This window comes from Lytechinus pictus, chromosome 10 (genome assembly GCF_037042905.1).
Source record: "Lytechinus pictus isolate F3 Inbred chromosome 10, Lp3.0, whole genome shotgun sequence".
NCBI lineage: Eukaryota > Metazoa > Echinodermata > Echinoidea > Temnopleuroida > Toxopneustidae > Lytechinus > Lytechinus pictus.
In genome coordinates, this window is record NC_087254.1 from 919,340 (window position 1) to 944,018 (window position 24,679).

The 24,679-nt window shown below is 38.3% G+C and overlaps 2 protein-coding genes across 2 annotated transcripts; both read right to left on the reverse strand.

Moving 5' to 3' along the window:
• Nucleotides 1-1,500: 1,500 nt before the first annotated feature.
• Nucleotides 1,501-4,868, reverse strand: LOC135155712 (hyalin-like). Its single transcript, XM_064105747.1, has 5 exons — nucleotides 4,703-4,868; nucleotides 3,650-3,910; nucleotides 2,952-3,200; nucleotides 2,136-2,381; nucleotides 1,501-1,625 (listed from the first exon to the last, which is right to left on the reverse strand). Exons 1-5 carry the CDS (start codon nucleotides 4,866-4,868, stop codon nucleotides 1,501-1,503), a joined length of 1,047 nt encoding a protein of 348 aa, XP_063961817.1.
• A 164-nt stretch (nucleotides 4,869-5,032) lies between these two features.
• LOC135155713 (hyalin-like) lies at nucleotides 5,033-23,637 on the reverse strand. Its single transcript, XM_064105751.1, has 20 exons — nucleotides 23,625-23,637; nucleotides 22,209-22,457; nucleotides 21,548-21,799; nucleotides 20,953-21,192; nucleotides 19,564-19,833; nucleotides 19,048-19,302; nucleotides 18,379-18,630; nucleotides 17,643-17,888; nucleotides 16,683-16,937; nucleotides 15,690-15,941; nucleotides 13,921-14,172; nucleotides 13,078-13,323; nucleotides 12,414-12,653; nucleotides 11,480-11,590; nucleotides 10,613-10,864; nucleotides 9,420-9,668; nucleotides 8,466-8,714; nucleotides 7,546-7,818; nucleotides 5,435-5,710; nucleotides 5,033-5,058 (listed from the first exon to the last, which is right to left on the reverse strand). Exons 1-20 carry the CDS (start codon nucleotides 23,635-23,637, stop codon nucleotides 5,033-5,035), a joined length of 4,458 nt encoding a protein of 1,485 aa, XP_063961821.1.
• Between the last annotated feature and the right edge of the window lie 1,042 nt (nucleotides 23,638-24,679).

Genomic DNA, 24,679 nt, shown 5'->3' on the forward strand with positions numbered 1-24,679 from the left:
ATAAAGAGAGGCAAATTAAGCCGTGATTATGAAAAAAGTGATCAGAATTATAAAATGGTTCCTCATAATAAATACCTGGATATGCTCTAACAACGATTGTGAAATTACACGATACGTTGTTGCCAGCTGCATCGGTAGCCGTGTACTCAACAATAGTAGATCCAATAGGGAAGCTGTCTCCTGGAGTAGAGTTTGAGCTGACGGTCACCATGCCAGAATTATCAGTGGCTGTCGGCGGACTCCAGAATGCACGAGCCGATGTCTCCCCTTCTTGGGCTACAGGACTTTCTACTACTGGACAGTCAGCTAGCACTGGATCAGTGTTATCTATAAAAAATCAACATTGCCTGATAATTCTTTAGCTTGTTCTATCTGATTTCTTCAACTCAAATACCAAACGAATTCCCATTCCGTACAACGTGACATAATCATGATGCTATTATTTATTATTATAACGTGACATGAAAGACTTCAACAATATGGTACCAACTAAAACCTGCATTTCCTTTAACAAGAAAAGGTAGCTGAGTGAGCTTAGTGAGCTGACATGTTTGTGTTCATTTTCATTTCCTTGTTGGTGTTCTCTACCGATGTTCACACGTTGCTTATTGGACGGAGGGTACCTTTGCAAATGTTTCTGCTTTAAAAAAATGAACCATTACAACTATAAAGTAAACTCAATCAATTAAATTAACCAGGTTAAAGTAAAATTACATTTAATATTCTAGGATCTTCTCAATCTATCCTCTATGCACGAATTGATCTCTTTTGTGCGTCATTAGACACGTTGAAAAATAAATATTTTATGCAACATACTCTATATGATTGATATATCTTTGATGAATTACATCCTACCTCCAACCATTACAGTGAAAGTGCATGTATCCGTAAGGTTCTCGGAGTCTGTTGCAGTGTAGGTGACTACTGTTGATCCGAACTCGAATGCACTTCCTGGTTGGTGCGTCGAAGACACCTGCGGGATATCATTGTCGTCCGTAGCATTGGGTGGGGTCCATGATGCATTCACAGTGGGCGAGGCAGCAGGCAGAGCTACTACCAAGTTCATCGGACAATCGGACAGAACTGGCGGCTGATTGCTAGGATCTTGCGATAAACAAGTATGATATTGAGTAATTCATTTCATTTGATTAAAAGACGCAGTTCGTATGTCACCCTAGCCTCCATCCCAAAATAAAAAAAATCATAATTTTTTGTAGATATATAGCTTGGTCTTCAAAAAATAGAATCGAGAAAATTAATCCACCTGAACGAGTAATCATAGCACCAGCCCGAGTTTTCAAATAAGCGCGCAATTTCTGATCCGGCAAATTATCCCGATCTGAAAATTCTCGAGATTATATGTAATGGAGACGCAATTATCGCGCTAGTTCGCTGGATTAATCTCGAGATTGCAATCCCAAGTCAACTTGGGATTATTTCCAAAATAGTGCCTTATTTTACGAATTATATGCTAATTCGCAGGTGCAGGTGCACTTGGGACTATTTATTCACGGCGTCAGACCATAATGCATCGATGCCTTGCTCGAGCAGGAATCGCTCTTCTTGCGATGGTGGAGATAGGGTTTCTTGAACCTCGAGATTAATCGCGAAGAGGACTGATCGGGCTAAAATATCGAGATTGAGCAAACTCGGGATGGTGCAGCACCACCTTTTACACCACTTGTTTCCGGACTGCTTGGAAATTTAAGCGAGGTTGTCTGCAAATGTTATATTTTTACCCTTACGCCCTAAAAATGAAGTGGTAATTAAGTGGTTAAAGAGCTTGTTTATTGTCTACACTTCGGAGTGATTTATTTTCTAGATCAAATTTGCATCAATATATCAACCCTCCGAAGTGCAGTCACAATAAAAGGTTCGTAAGTGCTAAATTAGCACTTCATTTCTTTAGAGTGTACCCTGTTTTATCCTTTGAAGCTATCACTCAAATTCTCCTTCCTTGAATCAAGTACTTATGTGATATGACGACTCATTTGGATCTGTTTTTCAAACTCTATACGAATCTCTAACTTAATTTCGGGCTAACTAACTACATTTTAATCCATTAAGGGCATCAAAGGGGTTGGATTAGAATTGAGACTAAAAATACGGACTCGTTTGTTTTGAGTGCTTCCTACCTGGGGTTACCGATACGTTGAAGATGCATGCCATGGTATTCCCTGCTGCGTCCACAGCGGTGTAGGTAACTGGTGTGTCTCCGAGAGGAAATGCTGCACCAGGGCTGTGTGTTGACATTAAAGTGACGAATCCTGAATTGTCTCCTTCCGTTGGCACAGTCCACAACACCTCAACCAAACTGTCACCTGGTATTAACAGGGCAGGTACTGTTCCTGGGCAATTGTTGATAACCGGAAGTGTTGTATCTTCACAAAGATGGAAAGACATAATATATCATAATTATATATGATTCCAAAAATGTATAGTCATATTCTTCTATCAATGTATATTTCAAATCAATAAAATCTTCAATTGGTTTAGGGTAGAATAATTTGCAAATTATGCAATAATTATGCAAATTATCTCAAAACATATCAAGAGGGTTGTTCAGATAACCACGGATGTGAGAAGAAAAAAAATGTTTATAGAAGCACTGTTTACAACGTTGAACATACATGTAGTTACAAGAAGGCCTATCGATTCTGATTCAAACTAGAAAATGGCTTGCTACATACGCCTTTCGAGGGTAAAAAGCTGCTCTTTTTTTAATGCTAACCTTGGGAAAGCAAGATGATTGTATGAACATGAAAAGAAGCTTATGTTCACGTTAAGAAGCGTTGATTGTACATTTACTCTTGCCTAACCTAAACACAATATTTCCACTATTTTCTGCCAGGTTTTTCCCATGCAGCCACCATTGTTTTTCGTTCTTAAACGTGGCATTTTCATGCTGACTGAATTAAGCAAATAATTTTGGCTTTTATTTGTACATGTACCTGTCACATTGACAGTGAACGAGCAATTGGCAGTGAGAGCCTCAGTATCCACAGCTGTGTATGTAACATATGTTAGCCCATATTCAAACAGACTGCCTTGTTGATGAGTTGAAGACACTGTAGGCGTCCCATCATCATCTGTTGCAGTTGGTGGTGTCCACGTCACAGACACGAACGATGATGTATCTGGCAGTACGGCGGCTGTGTCATTTGGGCAGTTGCTCAAGACGGGAGATTCATTTGCGTTTTCTTGGAGGTTGATTTATAGGGAAGATAGAAGAATCTTTATATGATTAAAATATTCACCAATTAGTTTCATATTTTTCATATTAGTAGCCCACTCGAGTCGATATCATTCACCGTGAAGACGGTTAATAAATTGTTACGGTGATAAATTCATAGTAACAAATCGACGTACTGTAATCAGAATATGTAAGAAATATAAGTCAAATCCTTTGAATCTTTCCGCATACATGGAATAGACAGACCTTTTTTATTTTAAAACCATGGCCTGCTCTCAGATTGTCCTTTGTTTTAGGCACATTCTGTTTACCACCAATTTCGTGAGCCAAAAGCCCTGAACAGTCACAGATCCCAAAGGGCCCAGATATTTTAGACTCACATTTTTTGCCAGATATTCCAATGCTTCATCGATATTTGGAGCAATTCGAAAAATGTGATCAATCGTCAAATCCTACCTGTGGCAGTAGTCACACTACCAACATTATTTCGTGTTGTCCCAATGACAGCAACAATAGAGAAGGTGTACAGCGTCTGAGGTTGTAGATTCTGAACTAAGGCCATAGACTGACCCGCCGAGATAGACGTGTTAAGTTCTGCAGTCGTCGTATCCTGACTTATGAATGAAATTTCGTAAGACGTTGCCGTTCCCACTACGTTCCATGTCAGTTGAACTGAGTCGGAAGTGACCATGGTTGCAGAAATTCCATCAAGAAGATCTGAAATGATTGGGGGATATGAATTGGTACTGTACTCCATGAAGGGGTTGTTTTGCCTTAGGAATATTGACCGAGAACTACCAACTGAAAAGACATTATATCAAGAAGCCTATGCATTGTACTCTATGTTAACATTTCTTCTACCACATTCCTATTTTCATGAACTCTAAGCTATCATGATTTGTCTTCGGCGCACATAGGGTATATTAATCTGGACAGGTTTGAAAATGTAAGGTCTACACGTCTCAGAAAGATATGTACTATCTGATAACAGCATTGTTTGAAGGTGTACGTCGGACAAAACGAGTTCAGTTATGTCCTGATGTGGTTGCTAAAGTTCTATTTATGATAATAACAATAATAATAACGGTATATTTACCCAGGGCAGCCACTTCAGTTCCGAAAACTGTTCTCCCAGCGGGCCCTGCTATTATTTAAGAATAATCTATATCGGTATCTTAAGTTAGAACGTGCAATGAACATCCGATTGACGTACGACCCGATATCTCAGCTTGCACCCCTCCCAATTTCGTCGGGATACAATGGAAGAATCCCAAATGAAGAGGATCGACAATAATAATTGTTTGAGGTACTCAAACATCAGTTACTCGAATTATGTGCTCATAATGCCCTTTAAGATATTTCCGTTTATTCTTTACTCTGGTGGATTCGATTCCTCGATTGGAATAGTGACAAATGGCTAATGGCTACATGACCCCGTCATCTACCTTCATTCATTTTGGATAGGTATATTCTCTTGACATATGTCCTACTGACTTCATCTATGCATACTTGTCTTTCGGGTATCTGAAGAAACAACTGCATCATCTGATACGACAATCATTGTGTATATTGTGTCGGGGCGAAGATTTGAAAAGACCGATGATGTGGTGCCAGGATCTACTGTCCTTTCAAGTTCCTCCAGTCCGTCATCACTGAACAGTTGAATGCGTGCCATGTCTGTAGGAGGAGTACCGGACACCTCCATTTCCTGTGCAGTTACAGCCCGAAATACCATACCAGCTTGTGTGCCTTCGCGGTAGGATAGATACGAGCATGGAGGTGTTTAAGATGATACAGAAATATCTTGCAATTTAGGCGCATAGAGAGATGTATATTTAATCATTCATTATTGCTACGGACGTAAACTATAAATCATGTATGTTATATGACAAGAAAATGGAAAATCAACTCTTCTTAAGCATTTGCTTTAAATAGCATGGATATTAAGAAAACCTAAGGTCAATCCCTCTTAAAATGACTCTCGGTTCCTTATGAGATTCTACGTGCTAGGAACAGTTCCCATTCATTTTTTTTCATAACGAATACAATCTCCTGGGAATGACTTTCTTACATTTGTACATGTACCTTGCGACACCAATGAGTTATATTTGTCTCATTAAAAACAAAATATAGTTTAGGATACTTAATCATTTTGTACATCATTTTCTACAATTGAAAATAATTTTCCTGAACACTTAAGTTGTTTAGTATGAATAGAAGCTGTATGATAACTGGGATTACCTTGGGGAACTCTCAAAACATCTGAAGGAGTACTCAGCGTCGGTCCGATGCTGGTGAAAAATTCAAAGGCATAAAATGATCCGGGTATTAGTCCTCCCATGCCATGGCTCTGTCTTGGTGGTAGAAGGTTTACTTCGTCGGTTGAAGAGATCGAACTGTTGTACCTCAAGATGTAGTCGATGAAGAAGTTGTCGGGAAGGGCAGGAGAGTCCCACCGGAAGAAGTATGAGGAGTCACTGAGTTCATACACGGTAAAATTGACTGCAGTCTTTGGTCCTGAAGAGATACGATGTGTTTATGTCATCGGGGCCCCGTCTTACAAAGAGTTGCGATTAATCTGATCAATCGTAACTATGGAAAGCCAGCAACGTCAACATAAAAAATTCCATGTTTGTTCAAAATATTTTCTATAAATTATGTATATTCAATAAATTCACTGTTTTATTGACAGTTCAGTATGCTTCTCTTTGTTTTCAAAGGACATTTAGCAAATTTCCTAAAGAAAAATTATGACAATGATGGATTTCAATATACTTGAGATTGATCGAATTAATCGTAAATCTTTGTAAATATATCAGGAAAACCGTTGACGTTTTCATTTGACTTTTGTATCTTAATTGACTTCGGCCATTTTTATTTCTGGTCTGTGTCGGTGAGTGCATTCTGCTATGGCTGACAAAAGGGTTCAAATATGAAGCATTCCTTTTCTATAGATGGTAACAGAGGCGTCGATCCTGGGGGGAGGGGCAGGGGGGGCGATCGCCCCACCAATGAAAATATTAGGGGGCAAACATATCGTTTTGCCCCCCCCCCCCAATAATTCCGCATGCATGTGCAAAAATAAAATAAGATTGCAGTGTTACACAGAAATCAGCAAGCGAGATTGAAATACACAACTCGTTCTTTATTTAAAATCGTGCTCAAAATGTCCGTTTTTCAGATTGGAAATTTTCAGCTCGCGCTTCGCGCTCGCATCATTTATGTACCAAAACCCATACTTTTCATGATTAATTAGGTGAACAGAATGTCCCGTTCTCAGTTCTAAACCTAAAAAGAACTCCCGCTCCGATTTGCAATAATCTTGTGTTGAATATATATCTTGCTCTTTATTAAAAACGTCCATTAACCTGTCAATTTTTTCAGATCGAAATATAAAAATTTTCAGCTCGCGCTTCGCGCTCGCATCTATTGTTATGTTAGATACCCATCCTATTCATTAGTTCCAAAAAATGAATCTTTCAGGTCAGAATATAAAGAAATTTCAGCTCGCATTATCTGTGTAATGAGATATGTATCCTCCACATGAGTTACTGCTACAAACAGTCCTAAACAGGTACCATTCCTGTTTTCAGGTGAGCATTCTAAAAACTTTCAGCTCGCGCTTCGCGCTCGCATTAATTTGTTGGTGAGATATGTGTCCGAGTCTCTTTCTCATATATATATATATATATATATATATATATATACAGTATATATATATATATAATTAGGCCTGTGTGTGTGTGTGTGTGGGTGGGTGAGTTTGTTAGGTGTGATCGAGCGCCTTTAGAACGATTCATGATTTTGCCCCCCCAATCTGAAAATGGATCGACGCCCCTGGATGGTAATGGTAGTCTAGACTTGCCTACCACTTCTATTCATGCTAACGTTACTACTACTACTACTACTGATCCTACTACGAATAGTGCTTCTACTACTAACACTTCTGCAACTATTATTCGTTCATTAGTGTTTTTATTAACTTTCTTCAACATCATACATATCAGTCAGGAGCGGCGCCGGGGGGTGTTTGACCGCCAAAAAATTTTGCAAGTAGTGAAACTCAATAATATACCTAACACCATACTGAAAATATAATATCTACTTTAGACCGTCTTTACCCTTCTCTAAAATACCTTGGCACCATACCTGACATCGAACTGAGCATTAAGAGGACGTTAAAACCTGCAACCTGCTTACGATTTTTAAAATCATTTCCTATTTTTATTTTATGTTTGTGTATGTGTGTCTTTTAAATGAGTATAATTCTTACGATTATAGAAAAAGGCACTGCGGAATGAAATTATCATCAAATAAAAGTCATAAAACCATATTTTCCCTCTCTTTCTTACTTGTTACAACGCTCAAACCGGCAAAGTAAACCATTGTCATAGTAGAGCTGATAACAGCATCAATATCTATTGTGTACTGCGTTCCCGGTGTAAGCTGCTCAAACCGTTGAGTGATCATGGTCATTGATGGCGCAAAGCTTCGTCTCTCAATCACTGCACCGTCGGTATCTCCCAATAAAATGGTGTAGGCGATGATGTCCATGCTGATGTCGTTGGTCCACGTCAGTTCGAGGAAATCATTACCAAGATCACTCACAGTGACGGTTGAGTTTTCTACGGAAAGGTTGAATAGAAAGGAAGTATCAATACCAATTTCGTAACTTATTCCTGTACGAACTCAATTTGCTTTCTTCTTCTTAGTCTGGCGGTTTTTTTTTAGATAAAGAACGGTCTTGGTTTGAGGAGACGTATTTCAACACCTGAAGATGCTGTGACAATTCGAACTTACTTTGATCACCAACACTTAATGAAACTATATCATGTGACAACCAGAGGTCTTAAAAAGTATCCATCATGGGGTCCGAGTAAAATGTCTCAAAATATTCAGCGTAGTTACATTTTACCAGCCAGAATGTAAATTGTGTATCCTGTTGAATATTACAGAGTATAATTTACAGCAAGCCCTAATTTTCAGCTGTTGAACTCAGACTGATTTTACGATAGCATAGATGACTTTGTAAGGTCCATTTATGTAATAAAAGTGACCTAATCATTTTAGTCACTTTGAAACGATACTCTTTTGGAAATTAAAAGTGTTTAAAGCTCAGTACTACAAGAACTCATTAGAGGTTAGGTAATTTCTGACTGGGCTACAATGCCTGAAAGAGTCTAATACAGCGTCTATATGCGTAATGTTCAAATCCGGGGAATGGACACAACCATTTGACATGGACTTCAATCTAAAGCCGTATTCAACCTACCGCCATCAACGACGACAGCAAAAGAGCATGAAGCGCTGTTTCCCGTAGGATCCTGGAAGGTAGCCGTTACAACGGTTGTGCCGACGGTGAAGTTACTCCCGGGCTCTGAAGAAATGCTAACAAGACTTGCCATGCCCGAGTTGTCGGTGGCTACAGGAGGAGTAAAATTCACCGCTGCGTAGCTACTACCGGGCTGTGCAGTGCCGGTAACGTTTTCGGGACAAATGGCCTCTGGTGGTAAATTGTCGGCTGAAAATTGGATAATAAAAAGAAACATCCATGACATCCACAACCGTACATCACTGCTACAGAGAACACAGTGTACTTCCAGTGTGTTATTTTAATGGACAATGTTAGTTTGTGATTGCAAATGTTACAATGCTCTAGTCTAACACTGGGTATAAAATTTCACAGCGTGGACATCTCGACAGTGTGAGCGTTCAGAAACAGTGTGTTCACATAAAGGACTAGGTGAAACTGCAATTGAATACATTCATCAGTGTGAAGGCGAACATAGTTTGTGTGACACACTTTGGGACACTGTCTTCTAACCTTGTGTTCCAGTAGAGACTAGGTATAGATGAAGTGACGTCCCTTATTTTGTCCTACACTTAGGAGACAAAACGTAGAATACTCCACGCAGTTAGAATGAACTAGGTTTAAATACTGATGCTTAGTAGTGAAAACTGCACTAGATATAAAGTACATCTTGAATATGTTTCAAGTACAAAATAGTGAAAATGCAAATACGATTTTCATAAATCTGTCTGTAGGTAGTTTAACGACTTAGCAAGCGACTAATGTCTGTGTAACTCGTGCGAAACTTTCGCCGAGTTTCATAAAAAAAACGTTCCCAGGAACATGTATATTAATAATTATCGTCTCCACCGCATATGAAATCGGCATTCTTAATTTTATGTTTTTCAATTTTCATTGGATTTCTCCTTTTCTCACCTTCCATGATGTTGACATAAAAGAAGCATGAAGCCTGGTTTCCAGCCATGTCTGTAAAGAGGAATATCACTGACGTAGAGCCCACCGGAAACAGAGATCCTGAGACGGGACTGTGTGTCACGAGTGTGGCTGATTCCGAGTTGTCGGTAGCATTCACGAGGCCAAAGGTCACTCTCTTCCCGGGGACACCAGACTCGACCGTGTCCACTATGTCATCGTGGCAGGAGGGCACAGGTGGGGTTTCATCAACTATATCAAAGAGAACGAGAAAGTAGTGTTAACAAAAAAATCAGTGGCCATGTTGACTGTTGAGGACAAGATACCGGAATCATTTTGGACCAGAACCTCTATGCATAAAGGTTGCCATTAAGGTAACTTTGCCACCCAATAGTAACCACCATGGTAATATTGCTCAGTCAGCATCAAGGAATTCATGGAAGTTACAATTGGCAAAGTTACTATAATAGTAAATTTTATGCAATGGGGACCTGGATACCGATCTTTAGGATATCATGAACATGGTAGTGACTTCAAACCCATTGGATGCCTTGCGAGAAGAATATGTTTACCCTATGATACTTCTAATTACTCTTATGTGTGAAATCTTTCTTAAACTCAATACCAAAATATGGCACTTATTCAGCTTAAAAAATCTGAACTTCTTCCATGTTTTATTTCTGACACAAAAATGATGTAATGCCTTTGTTCATTGAAATCTTAATGGGAAATGAATGTATGTTTTATTTATTTAAATACGGGATAAAAAAAACCTGCTTTCAGCTGCAAAGCTGCAAGGCCGTACATAAAAGTTGAAGAACATAAATCAATAAATTATAAATCATGAACAAAATAATAAATACAAGCATTTGAACAGACATAAATTACATGATAAAAATAAAGATTTGAGATAATCGCATCGATTGTTGAATATTGCTTAAATTATATTAGTTTCGACCTGTAAGTTACAGTAAATTTTGTCACTGTTCCTTAGTCAAAACGCTTGGTAAAGTAGTCACATAAGCAATTTCGATAGAATTTTTAGTTTTGAAATTGATATATTATACTTGAATAATAACATTCCATTGTGTCAGATTTAACTCTCTGAACAAGAATGCGAAAAGACAAGTCATTTTTTAAAGGTACCGCATGTGCGATACTGAAAATTTAAGGAAATAACCGTTTACATCACATACCTTCATTGATTGTGATTAGAAAACTGCAATTGTTGAAATTTCCACTGCCATCACCGAAAACAAACGTCACAACCGTTTGACCAATGGGGAAGTTTTCACCGGAGTCATGTGACCTATTGAGCAGACTAACAGTGCCTGATGTATCTATAGCTGTGGCGTTGTCAAAGGTAACTTGAAATGGACCTGGTTGACCCAATTCGACAGTTTGCTCAATGTTTGTCGGACAGGTTACTACAGGTGGCGTGTTGTCAGCTGAAAAGAACACCAATTATAAAATTTAAATTTTAACAATTTCCACGAACTATTTTCTTGGTTTAAAGATTCGTTATTCATTTCAAAGAGAATCCACTTTCATTTTAACTAATACACTGCAGCACTTTGAATGCTTCTCGGATGTCCACACACAACCATACCATGCATACTGCTAGTGACATAGTTCTCCTGATATTAAAAATGCTTCCGACATCTAGAGCAATGATCCTGATTGCAACATGCACTTGTCATATTGAATATTCATCACATCATTTCCAACCCGAAGATAAGGAGATTCAAAGGAGTTACAACAAAAATATTGACCAAACTAAGATTGAATAATACATAGGTCGGAGACAGGTAAAGTGAGGTTGCTGCATGGTCATTTCTCATGTCCACCAGAAATGCGAATTATTGTCATTTCGTCTGATTAGATATGTCCCCCACCGTTAGCCAATAAGGAAAGTGGTAAGATGTATTTGGCTTATAATAAATTATAATTCGTTTCTGTTAAGCAGCTATCAAATTAAGTAGTCTAAAAACATCATACGGTAATCTACTTATTCCTGTGACAGCTAGGCATGGTATATAGAGAAGGGGGTAACCAGTACTCACCAGTGTCACATACAGGTCCATCAAATCCGGGATCGCAGATGCATTCGAAACTGTTGACCCTATCAATGCAGACTCCATTCATGCATGGGGAACTCAGACACTGGTCCGTATCTGCAAGACAGATTCAAATTCATTTAATGTATTCACTAGGGCTTTCTGTCTAATCACATTAAAAAACGAGGCCTCTACAAATATCAATACTGCACAAAGTGGATGTTTATAAAAATGGAGGGAATGAAAATTTTATTGTTCGAAATGGAGATACTCCGAACATTAATTTTGCCCATTGCAACTGGCCATGGGCCCGGCACCCACTGTGCAGCGCCAGATCGACGTTGCTATCCTTAAATCGTTGATCGTTGGTCTGATGTGACCGCGGCTTGAACTCCCGACCTCCTTGTTGTGAGACGGACGTTCTTCCAACTGAGCCAACACACTAGTATTCTTGAGGGGAACGTGTGCGCACGCACGCGTGTGGGTGTGTATTATTATTGCAACATTCTTCAGGATTTGCTCAATAATATCATCATTTTAAGATATCTTATCAGAATGAAAATTATAATAGAGCTTTTAGAACAATAATTTTCGAGAAAAAAAATGTTTATTACATATACGTTGACAGCCATTAAAGGTGTGACATTATATATTCCCTTACTTTTCTTCAATATTTGATATCTCATTTTCATTGGTCTGCGAATACTTTGGATTCTTCACTGCTTGTGACATTATCAGATACCTTAATCCGAACCATCAAATACTGCAGTGGCGCGAGGGGCGGATCTAACAGTATAGAACAATGCTATTTCAAAGCAGGCCTTCCAAGTATTGCGTGTAATTCACAGACATACAACTACGTATAAACGAAAAATTAGCACCCGCGGAAAGCTTCGGGGGCTAATTCCGGCCCGGCTAGACCCACCCACGCTATACTCACCCACAGTGATTGATAGATCACAGGAGCCATTATTGCCAGAAGAATCTTGGAAGGTGAAAGTCACGGTTGACAATCCGAATGGAAATACACCTCCGGACTGGGCAGATTGAGAAACAAATATCACGACGCCGGACAGGTCAGTGGCTGTAGCATTGTCGAAGGTGACCACTGCTGGTTGGGTACTCTCCACTATTTCCGTGACGCTAGGTGGACATGTGACAGTTGGTCCTGTTGTGTCAACTGTATAAAGGGAAATGGACGATTAAATGTGTACTTTTAGACCTGAGTGGGAATCTGTTCAGATCATATTTCAGTTAGTTTCATTATCATTACTTGATTGGTTTTATTTTATCACAATCGTAACTAAACTGCATAAACGACTTTAATCAAAATAAAAAAAACATTACGTTTACTTCTCAGGGGCCGCGGAACGGTTTTCAATGTGAGGGGGGGCTGACCATGCTAAAAATCACAATCATATGGTAATTTTTACGTTTTTGTACACGGTTTTGGAAAATACCAAAGTAAATTACATTAAATTGAAAATCATATAAATTCCTGCACCAATGCAACGTTCCAATATCACGGTTATGAATGCCTTCCAAATGAATGAGTTTGAAAAAAATATACATATATAATATATCCGAGTATCATTTTAGCGTACCTATATTGAAATCAATGCTAAACGAACAATTGCCCTGATTTCCACTCTCATCGATGGCTGTGAATGTTACAACAGTAGTAGAACCTACAGGAAACGGTCCTGGGGGAGTGTGACTTGATGATAGGGTGGTTATTGCCAAGTCAACGACAATAGCGTCAAGAAAAGGAATCTCATATTCTGTTGGTCCTAACTCAATGGTCATGTTGACGTCTGCAGGACACACAAGGAACGGATTGGTCGAGTCAACTGCGGTTGATAAACAAAAGGAAACATGAAATTATTCAAAATAAAACTATCGTTTCAAAATTTTATCTAGATTGTGTAGGCCTAGATTGTGTGCTGTTGCAACTGGCCATGGAGGATTATTCTATTGTTACTGGGGGTGATGAGCATTGTCACAGCACCCCCAGTAACAATAGATAATCCTCCGTTGCCAGGTCCTTGTCGAGTAATGCTTGATTTACAAATATGTTCAAATCTTAAGCGGTCAGGAAGGTCTTCCAAAAAGACAATGAGCTTTGTAGCTAGAAAGATCGCCATATCATCTGACGACCAGAGTTAAAATATTGGCCCCCATTTCCAGGATCCCTCACAACCGAGTATCTACTACTGCAGCGACTATCCTTTAAATATTAAAGCAATAATGTTCTCTTAAGTGTCGGGTAAGCCACCCTTCTCAAAACTGCCGCTAAAGCAGATCATTTTAAATCGCAATGATTAAAAAAGAGATAATCAACATAAAAGAGTGATCATAATCTCGAGATGATAATTGGGACATATTTTTATTCATTCTAACTCATTTTCTATGAATAATGTAGAGGATCAATGCTATTCAACAAGTACCTGTATTTACTGTGACGTTGAGTGAGCAGGAGCCTTCATTCCCACTCTCATCTCTGCCATCAAAAGTAACAGTGGTTGTTTCACCTACTGGGAACATCCAGGGAGATGTATGGCTCGATGATGTAATCATTGCAGTGTTGGACGCGTCCATGATAGTCGGATTGTCGAAAGGAATGCTTAAAGTCGACAATCCCAGCTCCACTTCTTCTATGATGTTGGTTGGACAGAACAGCAACGGGTCAGTCCTATCAACTGTTGACCAAAAGAAAAGAAAAAGTTGCTTAATCCATGCACCTATTAGACTTGGACATTCAACGCTATCATTTCTTTCATCGAACGAGATCCGCCGCCTAGTGATCATGTGCATCTTAATGAGAACATACAGGTGTTTTGACAATAGCGACTACCAAGACGTGTCTGATTATTTACAAAGGCACAGCTTTCCTGGTTTTGGTTTTGTTGGCTGATGCCACTTTAGAAAATGCTTTTCAATCAACATGCTTTAGATTTGAAGCAGCAAAGTTAAGATGCATACGATTTCGTGACATAAAATATGTTATTATTTGATACGCACACAACGACCTAAATAATATTGAGAGATAAACGCTCTCTACACGATATGACCCATGTATCTCTGGAATAGTAGGAGGAAAATTGGGAAAATGGGATTATAAATGACTGATAATCAATCAAAATATTGCTTCTATGTTAAAATATGCATACATTTTCCTAAATAAATCACACGGAACTAAGATTACCAATGGTAAACAAGAACTGCAAATCGATTTTGACCCATCTTCTGCGCATAGAATTTGTGCAATAACAATGTCTAAACATGGAATGCTTCTTTCAACTCATGGCCGACTTGACGGCGGAACACGGTAGGATGAAAGTAGAAAAATATAAAGAGAACGTTATTCAGAGCACAATGACGGACACATGTTAGCGAATTCTTTAACTCCTTAATGAGTGTCCATCTCTTATAATCAAAGTTACTTTAAATGTTGTTGTTTTTTCAGGCCTACTACGCAATGAATAATATTATTACATTTATCATGATCAGCATGTCTACAATAGGTATGTGGGAAGAGAAAAATAGCAGAGTAGGCCTATGCTATTATCCACTAGAATGAAAGTATATTTCATGCATACAGATCCTTTAAGAGAAATAACATTTTAAACCCAATAACGTAGGCAAATTGGTTTTTTGTTTTCTTTAAACTCTAACACCAGGTGATCATGGAAATTATTTCCTGAAACAAATTATTAGTAACTGGGGAACTTGTTTGACAGCAGTTATATTCCTATTTGTACATTAACCATCTGACAACGTTCAAGAGAATTATTTTCAGTTAGGTGTCAATTCCGTGCAGGTTCTTATTAAATGGATAGGGTCACATCTGTTATTTTGCAGTGGTTAAACAGCTTGAAGTTATAAAAAAAAAATTGCTTCTCTATAAACACATAAGACAGCCCAAAAGAGTCAAATTTACGACGCAAGAATGATTTTAATACGTTTTACTGTACTTAAGGTCCAAAGACGAAAGAATTGCAATTGCACACAACTATAAGATTATACGCAACTTGATTTTTAACTAATCAAAAACTATTACGGAATTGCGCTCGATATTTTGAGTTGTGATCAAACGCAACTGTGCAACAGGCATCAGATCAGGCACAGTTTAATCGGGCGAACCTTCGAATGTAACATTTGCTCGACCCTGACAACCCTTTGAGCCAAACCCTCAGGACTCAGGAGGTAGTCTTACCTTCCATAATGAAGATGGCGAGGGAGCATGATGCGTGGTTTCCACTCTCATCAGCAGCGGTGAAGTTGACCAGAGTGACCGCTCCAGCAGGAAAGAAGGTACCCGAGTTGTGACTTCGTGACACTATCATTGCCGTGTTGGATGCATCGGAAAATGCAGGATCGTCAAAGGACACATTCACTGGTCCCAGACCGATTTCAATTTCATGGATGATGGTTTCAGGACATGTTAGCATTGGTGGAGTAGTATCCTCTGCAATTGCATAAGCAGAAGACAAATATTAAAGAAAAAGAGTCATTATAGAGGCCGATTCCTAAGTAAGGAATTTTGCTGATCAGGGGAACGTACCATAACGGTTTGTGTTTAATTGGAAATCTGAAACCACTTAGATTCACGGTCAGTAATGTGAACAAATTACGCATACAACGACGATTTTGATAGGTCATTGGCAATGAGCGACTGGTTGAAAACGTTAATGTAACGCAACCGTGATCGGTTGCTGTATGTAAATGTATGGTCGATCGCTACTTTTTATTCACTTCTTAAATAGGGAGGGGAAGGAAAAGCATTTGCCTTTTTGCCTTAAATATTTCTTTCTATTGGCAGAACAAGTCATAGTATATCCAGTTACTGTTCAATTCCATTTGTATACTGCAATCCATTATGTGGCATTTTTCAACATAATACTATGTATGTATGCACTTTTGATTAACATATTATTTAATAAGTTTATCATGCTTTATAGGTATACTAAATTCATTGTTCATTGAATGGAAGAATAATATCAATAGAAATCAAATGAAAACGTTATTTGAAAAGTACCCATATCGTGAACCTTTATGTCTCTGCATGATTGATCCAGTAAAAACTCCTAGAAAGGTTTTGAATATTGAATTAAATCGGCATACTTGTCATGCCACAAAAATCGAGGCCCAAAATTAAAGCTCTAACAATCTGACTCCTTCGAAATACTCCGAAAGTTGAGTTACTCACGCATTGTAACATTGACAGTGAATGTACAATTGCCAAGATTGTTGCTCATGTCGGTGAAAACGACGGTAACAAGGGTTTGTCCAATATTAAATACCGATCCCGACGGTGGTGTAATGCTGAAAAGAGATGGCATGCCCGATATATCTGTTGCATTCGCCGTTACATTTGGAAAGATTATTGTCGTGTTGTTAAGACCGAGTTCCACCGTCTCATAGAAAATGGAAGGACATATAACTTCCGGTGGTGTGGTATCGACTGTATGGTAAAAGATAAAATAGGCATAATGAACACAGTAGACCCAGTCACTAACCAGCTATGAAAAAACGTTCTCAAATATACTTGCAGTTGTTTCTTAGCCACCATCCATCAGCTGTTAAGTTATTAAGGAACACAAGGAAAGATTACAGAGCCAACGAAGTCCATAATGCCGGATTGAGTACTTTCAAAACATTAATTGTGACAAATCATTCTTAAGTTCGGGCAGGAACACGTCTAAAATATATAACTGTCAAAAATGATTTCATTAACGAAAGAGTCCTTATTAAGGAAGCTCAGCTGAATGATATTTCATAAAGCTTTTTCTTGAGCATTAGGCCAAAAGAGGCTTAAGAAAGGAAATTTCAGGTAACAAGCTGATTTTTCAGGATTGGTTCAGGAATATGTCTACAAAAACAAACTAAAAGTCCTCATGTATCCTCCTGGGGGGAGGGGTTCCGTAATCCAAGATGACATCCAAAATGTCCGCCATTCACAGAAAATGGACACTCATTACTCACTCATTACTCACATCCCAATTTGGTGCATATTTCATGGTTTTTATCTTGGATAACAGAAAACCCTAAATGAGGATTTATGTGGACCTATCTTGAAAGAAATCAGCTTGTTACCAGAAATTTTCATATGTTAAACCTAATGCTCTTGGCCTAGAAACCATGTGTATTATGATCATTACATACATACCAGCGACAACGGAAATTGGAAAACTGCATTCCCCGATGTTCGCGCCCTCATCCTTGAAGACGAATGTGACATTTGTCTCGCCTACAGGAAAGGTGTCACCCGAAGTGTGACTCTGACTCACGAGAGTGACAACACTGAAATCTGTTGCATTCGCGTCCGGGAAAGAAACATTGATAAAACCCTGTCCGAGCTCGACTGTGCGGTTTATTGGGTCTGGACACATAACGGTTGGCGGAGTACGATCAGCTGCAATGAAAATGTTAAAATCACCACCCTCATTAGTATAATGATATTTACAAGCTATATGATTCTATATATCCAACTCGTCATTATTTTATTTATCACGTTTTTTTTTAATTAGGTTTTCTATTGATTTTTACAGTGGGATTATATCCACTTATGTAGTTGTGACTTGTGATTATCGTTACAAGCCTGTTGTGCTTCCGATTCGTGTTGTGAATCTTCCTCAAAGTTTTAATATCATTCTCTATAAACATGTCATTGTAAATTTCAAGAGGAGACAAAGTAAAATATAGAATTTCAGGAAAGAATCATTGGCGGATGTAAGGTGAGGATCAAGTTTAACCCCCTCAAGGCTTCCAAAAGTGAAGGGGATCAAACACCAACCCCATCCCCAATCCTACGGGCAGGGAGTTAATGGCGCAGGAAGTCGCAAAAAAGCTAGACCCGCCACTGACACCGGGTAACGCTGCCGTAACAGGTACAAATACCTTACCTCCCCTGAAGAAAACCGGGAAGGAACATGATCCCACGTTTCCTGCTTGATCCATGGCCTCAAATTTAACGGTAGTCGCTACACTGACGCTGAAGTTAAAAGGAAAGTTATGGCTTCGATATGATATGATTGCCGTATTGGATTCATCCATGATTTCAGGATCGTTAAAAGACAGTTCTACCGCGTCTGTACCAAGTTCAACTACTTGCGGCGTGAAGGATGGACAGGTTAGTACTGGCCTTATGTTATCGACTGTAAAACAAAACAATTAGGGAGTGTTTCTATGAGATGAAAATAAATGGATTTCAATCTAACACTACATGACATGAATCATATATATTAACTCCTCTAAATACGATTTATTACTAACTTAACCAGCATTCAAGAAGATTTGATGGAAAAGTATGAGTGGAACAAGCTCGAAATAAAAAAATAAAAAAGACTTTTGGGGAGCCTTCAATGAAATGCCTGTTTTACCAAACAAGTACCACAGCAAACACTGCTTCTTGGTCAACAAAAATCAAGAAGATTCGTCAGATCTTAAAACTTGTCAGACAACTAGATTCCATCATTTAAATAAATGTTCATGAAACTCTCCCCGGGGAAAGGGAAAAGTATTAGTGCTTCTAACAAGAAAAAAAAATCTTCTGGGGGGGGGAATATACCTACCTACTCCCGCACGCACAATTACATTAAAAGTACACTGTGAGTTCAGTCCGCTCCTATCCGTAGCTGTGTAAGTTACAGTTGTGACTCCAATCGGAAAGTTTGCACCAGGGCTGTTATCAGAGCTAACAGTTAGTTGAAAACCGCTATCACTTGCCGTGGGTTCCGTCCATGTCACAGTGGTAGATGTAGCGCCAAAAGGAGCTGAGATATCAATATTAGGTGGACATCCAGAAAATACGGGAGGTACGGTGTCTCCTACAACAGAAAGAAAGGAAGGCGATTGTGACAGAATTTATCTTTTATTTTACTTTAAAAAACCAACATTTTGATAAGCCATGTTACATGAAAACACATATTTGATGTAATCGGAATTGGTTAAAGCATGTTAATCGTACACCGTCACATAATTTAAGCAGTAAAACCGAACATTCTTTTCTTAATCGTCAGTTTTCTTTCGATTTGCTACCCACACAAATGTTCAGAGCTTCAGCCAATTGATATCCAAGCCATACATACCATCGGTTTGGATTACGACAACGTTGAATTGACATGTCCCATTGTTCCCTTGCTCGTCCAGAAAGACATACGTCACAGGAGTTGTGCCCACTCCAAAAGAATCTCCTGGGTCGTTCGTAACTATCTGGATTATATTACCCTGGGATGTGACGTCATCAGTTGCGGATGGGGGCGTCCAGGTTGCTGCCATAGTGAAGATCCCCGGTTCAACAGTAACGGTCACATCGGAAGGACAGGAAGACACTGTCGGTCCCACCGTGTCCGAACGGTCTATCATTATCGACATTCATTAAAAATAATAAAGGTTTAAAGGACAAGTCCACCCCAACAAAAAGTTGATTTTAATAAAAAGATAGAAATCCAACAAGCAGAACACTGAAAATTTCATCAAAATCGGATGTAAAATAAGAAAGTTATGACATTTTAAAGTTTTGCTTAATTACACAAAAAAGTTATATGCACATCCTGGTCAGTATGCAAATGAGGAGCCTGATGACGTCATCCACTCACTATTTATTTTGTATTTTATTATGTGAGATATGAAATATTCTAATTTTCTCCTCATTGTCATTTGTCAAGTGAAACTTTTATTAATTCCTCCCTGAACATGTAGAATTAGGATTCTTTAATACTATATGGTTCAGTCAAGTCGGTCTCTATGGTCAAATCTGTTAAAAATGAAACACTGTATAATTCAAACAATAAAAAACAAAAGAAAAAGTGAGTGATGGACATCATCGACTGACTCATTTGCATGTCACTGTGTTATGCATATCACTGTTTTGTGAAAAATAAGCGAAAACTTAAAATGCCATAACTTACTTATTTTACATCCGATTTTTGATGAAATTTTTAGTGTTATGCTAGTTTGATTTTTCTCTACTTATTCAAATCAATATTTTGCTGGGGTGGACTTGACCTTTACAGATAAACCATTTGAAATAGTCTTTGACTGTGGATTTAATTATTCATATCATGTTACTTGTGCAGTCTTGTTTCTATAATCTAGACATGTATGAAACCTGGATGCAATTTAAATCTCACTGCGCCGCGGCAGGAGTGGCACCGGGATTTGATGGGGGGGGGGGGTGTGCACGACTATCCAAATGTGACGTCATGTATTTTTTTAAGTTGAAATAAAGGGGGCGTTGTAGAGCTACCGAGACCAGACATCTCCTTCTTCATCTTTTTTACCTATTCTCCCTCTTTTGTCTCCTTTATTCTACACTTCTTTTCACTGATGGTACCAATATTAGAGATGGTCCAAATCCACCCCCTTGGCACTACCCCTGCCGTGACATCATGCAATTAATGGTGTCATATATGCACTCTATAATGTAGAACTCTATTTATCTATGTGATTTCCAACTGAATAATAACAAAACTTACCTACGACAAAAATATACAGAGGACACGCGGCTATGTTTCCAGCGGTGTCATTGAAAATATAATATTCAGGCCCAAGTACACCCTGTGGAAAGAATTCTCCAGGACTGCCGAGAGTCGGTGATTCGACTAGCCTACCATCGGCAGATGTTGGAATAGACCATCTGACTACTGTGGATGTACCACTTATTTCAGCTACAGCAGCAAATGGACAACCGGATACCACTGGTGGAATATGATCCTCTGTCAAACGAAAACAAAATTATAGAGACAAAATAAGGGATCTATATAGCATGATCAAGTATGCCCTTACACTGTATATCTGATACACGGATTGTATATGTTAAAAATATTTAGAATATGCTTTCTGCTCAATATAATTGAAAGGAAATACTGACTTCAGAATGAGTGCATTTTAACACGTTTAATTTATGTATTTAATCTTTGATTCAGGTTTGGTGCACTCTACACAAGTTCATCAGAATAGCATCAAATAGTATATCTTGCAGAATTTCCTAAGCACCTAATGATTTGCCTTTCAATGTGCAATACGGGACCTCTAATCAACTGCCAGAGGAACATGATCCAAGACGGATACCTGTAGCTTTTATCCTAACATTAAAGTCGCACGTGGATTGCAGTCCAGCCTCGTCGGTTGCAGTATAGACCACATGCGATGTCCCAACGGTGAAATTATCCCCCGGAGATCTTGTAGAATCAACTGTAACCTGACCATCGTCGTCCGTTGCAGTCGGTTCTGTCCATGTTACTGAAGCGGTATCCTCCCCGATTGGCAATTGGCGGGTCACGGTCGAAGGGCAGTTCATGAAGACTGGTGAAGTTGTATCCGCTGAAGATGAAGGAATAATGAAATGTAACTATTATCGTCAGTTAGGCTATACCCACTCATTCCTGAAGAGATCAAAACATTTCTAACTCTGATGAAATACCTCCCAATCCTGAATCCTAAAATATGCATATGATTGCTACCGAAAACCTTTTGAATTCTTTAACTGATTTTAAAAAGATATGATTTAAACTGATTTTTAAAAAATATGTACTTTTCAGGAAGTTCATAAAACTAGTAAAGTAACATAACGATGAGATGTTTTTCTTGTTCTTCATACTGAGCACGAAGGCCTAAATGCATTTCTTGTCAGCAGAAACAGTATATTCATCTTTAGACAGGTTCAGATTTACATCAATATGAGAAATCAATGTCATGCACTGTATAAAAGCTTGAAGAAAGAATTTCTAACCTGTTTGGGATACTTCGACGTTGAACACACAAAATATTGACTGTTGTTGGCTGTCTGTGGCATTGTACACAACCTGTGTGATTCCTAGATTGAAGGATTCTCGAGGATTGTAGTTGGTGACGAGATCGAGCACGCCATCGACGTCGTCTGATGCTGTAGGCTCTATCCAGTCAACGCTAACTGAGACCATCCCGTTTGGAAGAATCACATCGAGGTCCTCGGGACAATTTTGGATAAATGGAGCTAGATCTGGAAAGCAATAGCATAGATGTCAATTATTACACCGTGGAAATAGACTGTTAAAGAATAATTAAGGCGTTGAAGGTCAATTGTGAATCTATTCAGGTAGCACAAATCAATAATATATCTTAATTGTGATTGATTGCTGATCGGCTTCTCACAAACAGGATTGCAAAGAAAGTGATTTGCTCCGGCTAAAATTTGATCTATCGACTGTAAAATGGTAACATTTGTAACTGGAATTTATAACTGAATGCAAATGCTTCTATCAATGGCCAAAGACTTCACAACTACTGATGAATGGCATCGATAATAATGTTGATGAATATTTATGACTATAACATCGATTCAAACACTAATAATCATAACAGCACAATTAATTATAAGCGAGCAGCTTTTTCTTGACTTGAGTCAGATCTGTTTTGATCGGTCAGCCTAGGAGGTTGACGCGATAACCAGCTGTATGTAACTCTTTCAGAATCTGATCCGTGAAGTCACAGTCGCACATAAACGAAACTGACTTCATACCGATCAAAGCTAAGATATTTTTCTTAATGAAATGTTTTTAGTATATTTGGAGTCGGTTTTGATAGTATGACTTCCCACTAAGATTTTACAAGTCAGGGCAGCGTCTTACAAAGAGTTACGATTGATCCAATCAATCGTAACTCTATGGAAATCCATCGGTGTCATAATTTTTCTACAGGAAATTTGAGAAGTGGCCTTTGTTAACAAAGGCAAACTCACCAAATTGTCTAGAAATCGATGAATTCATGAATATACATCATAATTATTTAGAAATAAAAATGAACAAACAAGCATTTCTAGATGTTGACGTTGCTGGCTTTCCATAGTTGTGATTATTCAGATTAATCACAACTCTTTGTAAGACGGGTCCCTGATCAATCTCAAGAATATGGAAATTCATCAATGTTTTATTTTTTTCTTGAGGAAATTTGCTCAATGTCCTTTGAAAGCAAAGAGAAGCATACTTATTTGTCTAAAAAAACGTTGAATGTATGAACATACATCATTTCTAGAAAATATTTTGAATGTATTTAACATGTATTTTAGATTTTGACGTTGCTGGCGTTCCATAGTTGCAATTGATTGGATCAATCGCAGCTCTTTGTGAGCCGGGCCCCAGAAGTGTTGATAGTAAGACAAATCACTTACCTCCAGCTTGCATTACGCATGTGTAAGAATCAGTAGAACCTTGTACAAGATTACAAGTCTCTCCGTTTGGACAAGGTAAACATCTGCAAACATCACTTCCCTCTATATGGATTAAAAGTGGAATAACTGACAAATCATTTTCCCATCTTTGTGTTTTTACAATGATCATCGAGCCTAAAATATACCCAGTGATTGTGCAAAAGTGAATGAATTTGTGATATATTGAATTGAAATTAAAGGGAGTGTAAAGATTGATTATAGAAAGATGGTGAATGACTACTTGATATATAATGGAAATGTGAAATGAGAATTGAGAAATAAATAAGAATACTGTCCCTTCCTCTTTATGACATTCATCTATATAGTAGTTCATTTGTATTTAAGTATCATTATACAATGATACAGATATTTATATCAAGTTATAACTTATAGTTAAGTTAATTAGATAGGAATACAAGAAGTCGACGTTGGCATCATTCAGGATTATATTGAGCTGTAGGCCCTAAGACATCCAGGGCCTTCAAACTGGTATATAGTCTGTTAGGCTAGCAACGCTCATAGAACCGTCTTCTCGGTAGTGAATTAATCAAAGTTCTATCCAGTGATGGGTGATGAAAAATCACAATAGTTGGTTTTTTTTTTACGGTAAGAAATTATAGTAAACATAAGAAACATCTTGTACCAATGCTTTTTTAGCTATAAATGACAGAAAATATCAGAGGCGCAGCGATGAAGAACATCAATGTAACTCTCAACATCGCTAAATCCAGCTCGTTATTCCCGATAACACACATGTGTTGCACATATTTCTGTACAGGCGTCTATGCATAAAATGTTGGGAGATTAATTTCCCGTCGACGGGTAAAAAATTGTGATGTCTGTAACTTCATTCCCAGCTAAAGCGGAATAAGCATCTTTTGGAAATTTAGTCTACATATAGTAGGCTTAAATGTATTACAACGGACATAATTATGAAACACACTTACGTGTAACAGTTATGGGTATCACGCATTCAGATACGAATCCCTGTACGTTGGTGAATGTGTAAACCACGT

Excerpts from the sequence above, each read along its gene's own strand:
- LOC135155712 (XM_064105747.1), bottom strand. The coding sequence starts at position 4,868 with ATGGCACGCATTCAACTGTTCAGTGATGACGGACTGGAGGAACTTGAA. Across the intron at positions 3,911-4,702 it reads TTCAGATACCCGAAAGACAA|ATCTTCTTGATGGAATTTCT; the intron begins GTATGCATAGAT and ends CAATCATTTCAG. Across the intron at positions 3,201-3,649 it reads TAGTGTGACTACTGCCACAG|AAAACGCAAATGAATCTCCC; the intron begins GTAGGATTTGAC and ends TCAACCTCCAAG.
- LOC135155713 (XM_064105751.1), bottom strand. Across the intron at positions 8,715-9,419 it reads TTATGTCAACATCATGGAAG|CCGACAATTTACCACCAGAG; the intron begins GTGAGAAAAGGA and ends TCCAATTTTCAG. Across the intron at positions 5,711-7,545 it reads CGGTTTGAGCGTTGTAACAA|GACCAAAGACTGCAGTCAAT; the intron begins GTAAGAAAGAGA and ends GTATCTCTTCAG.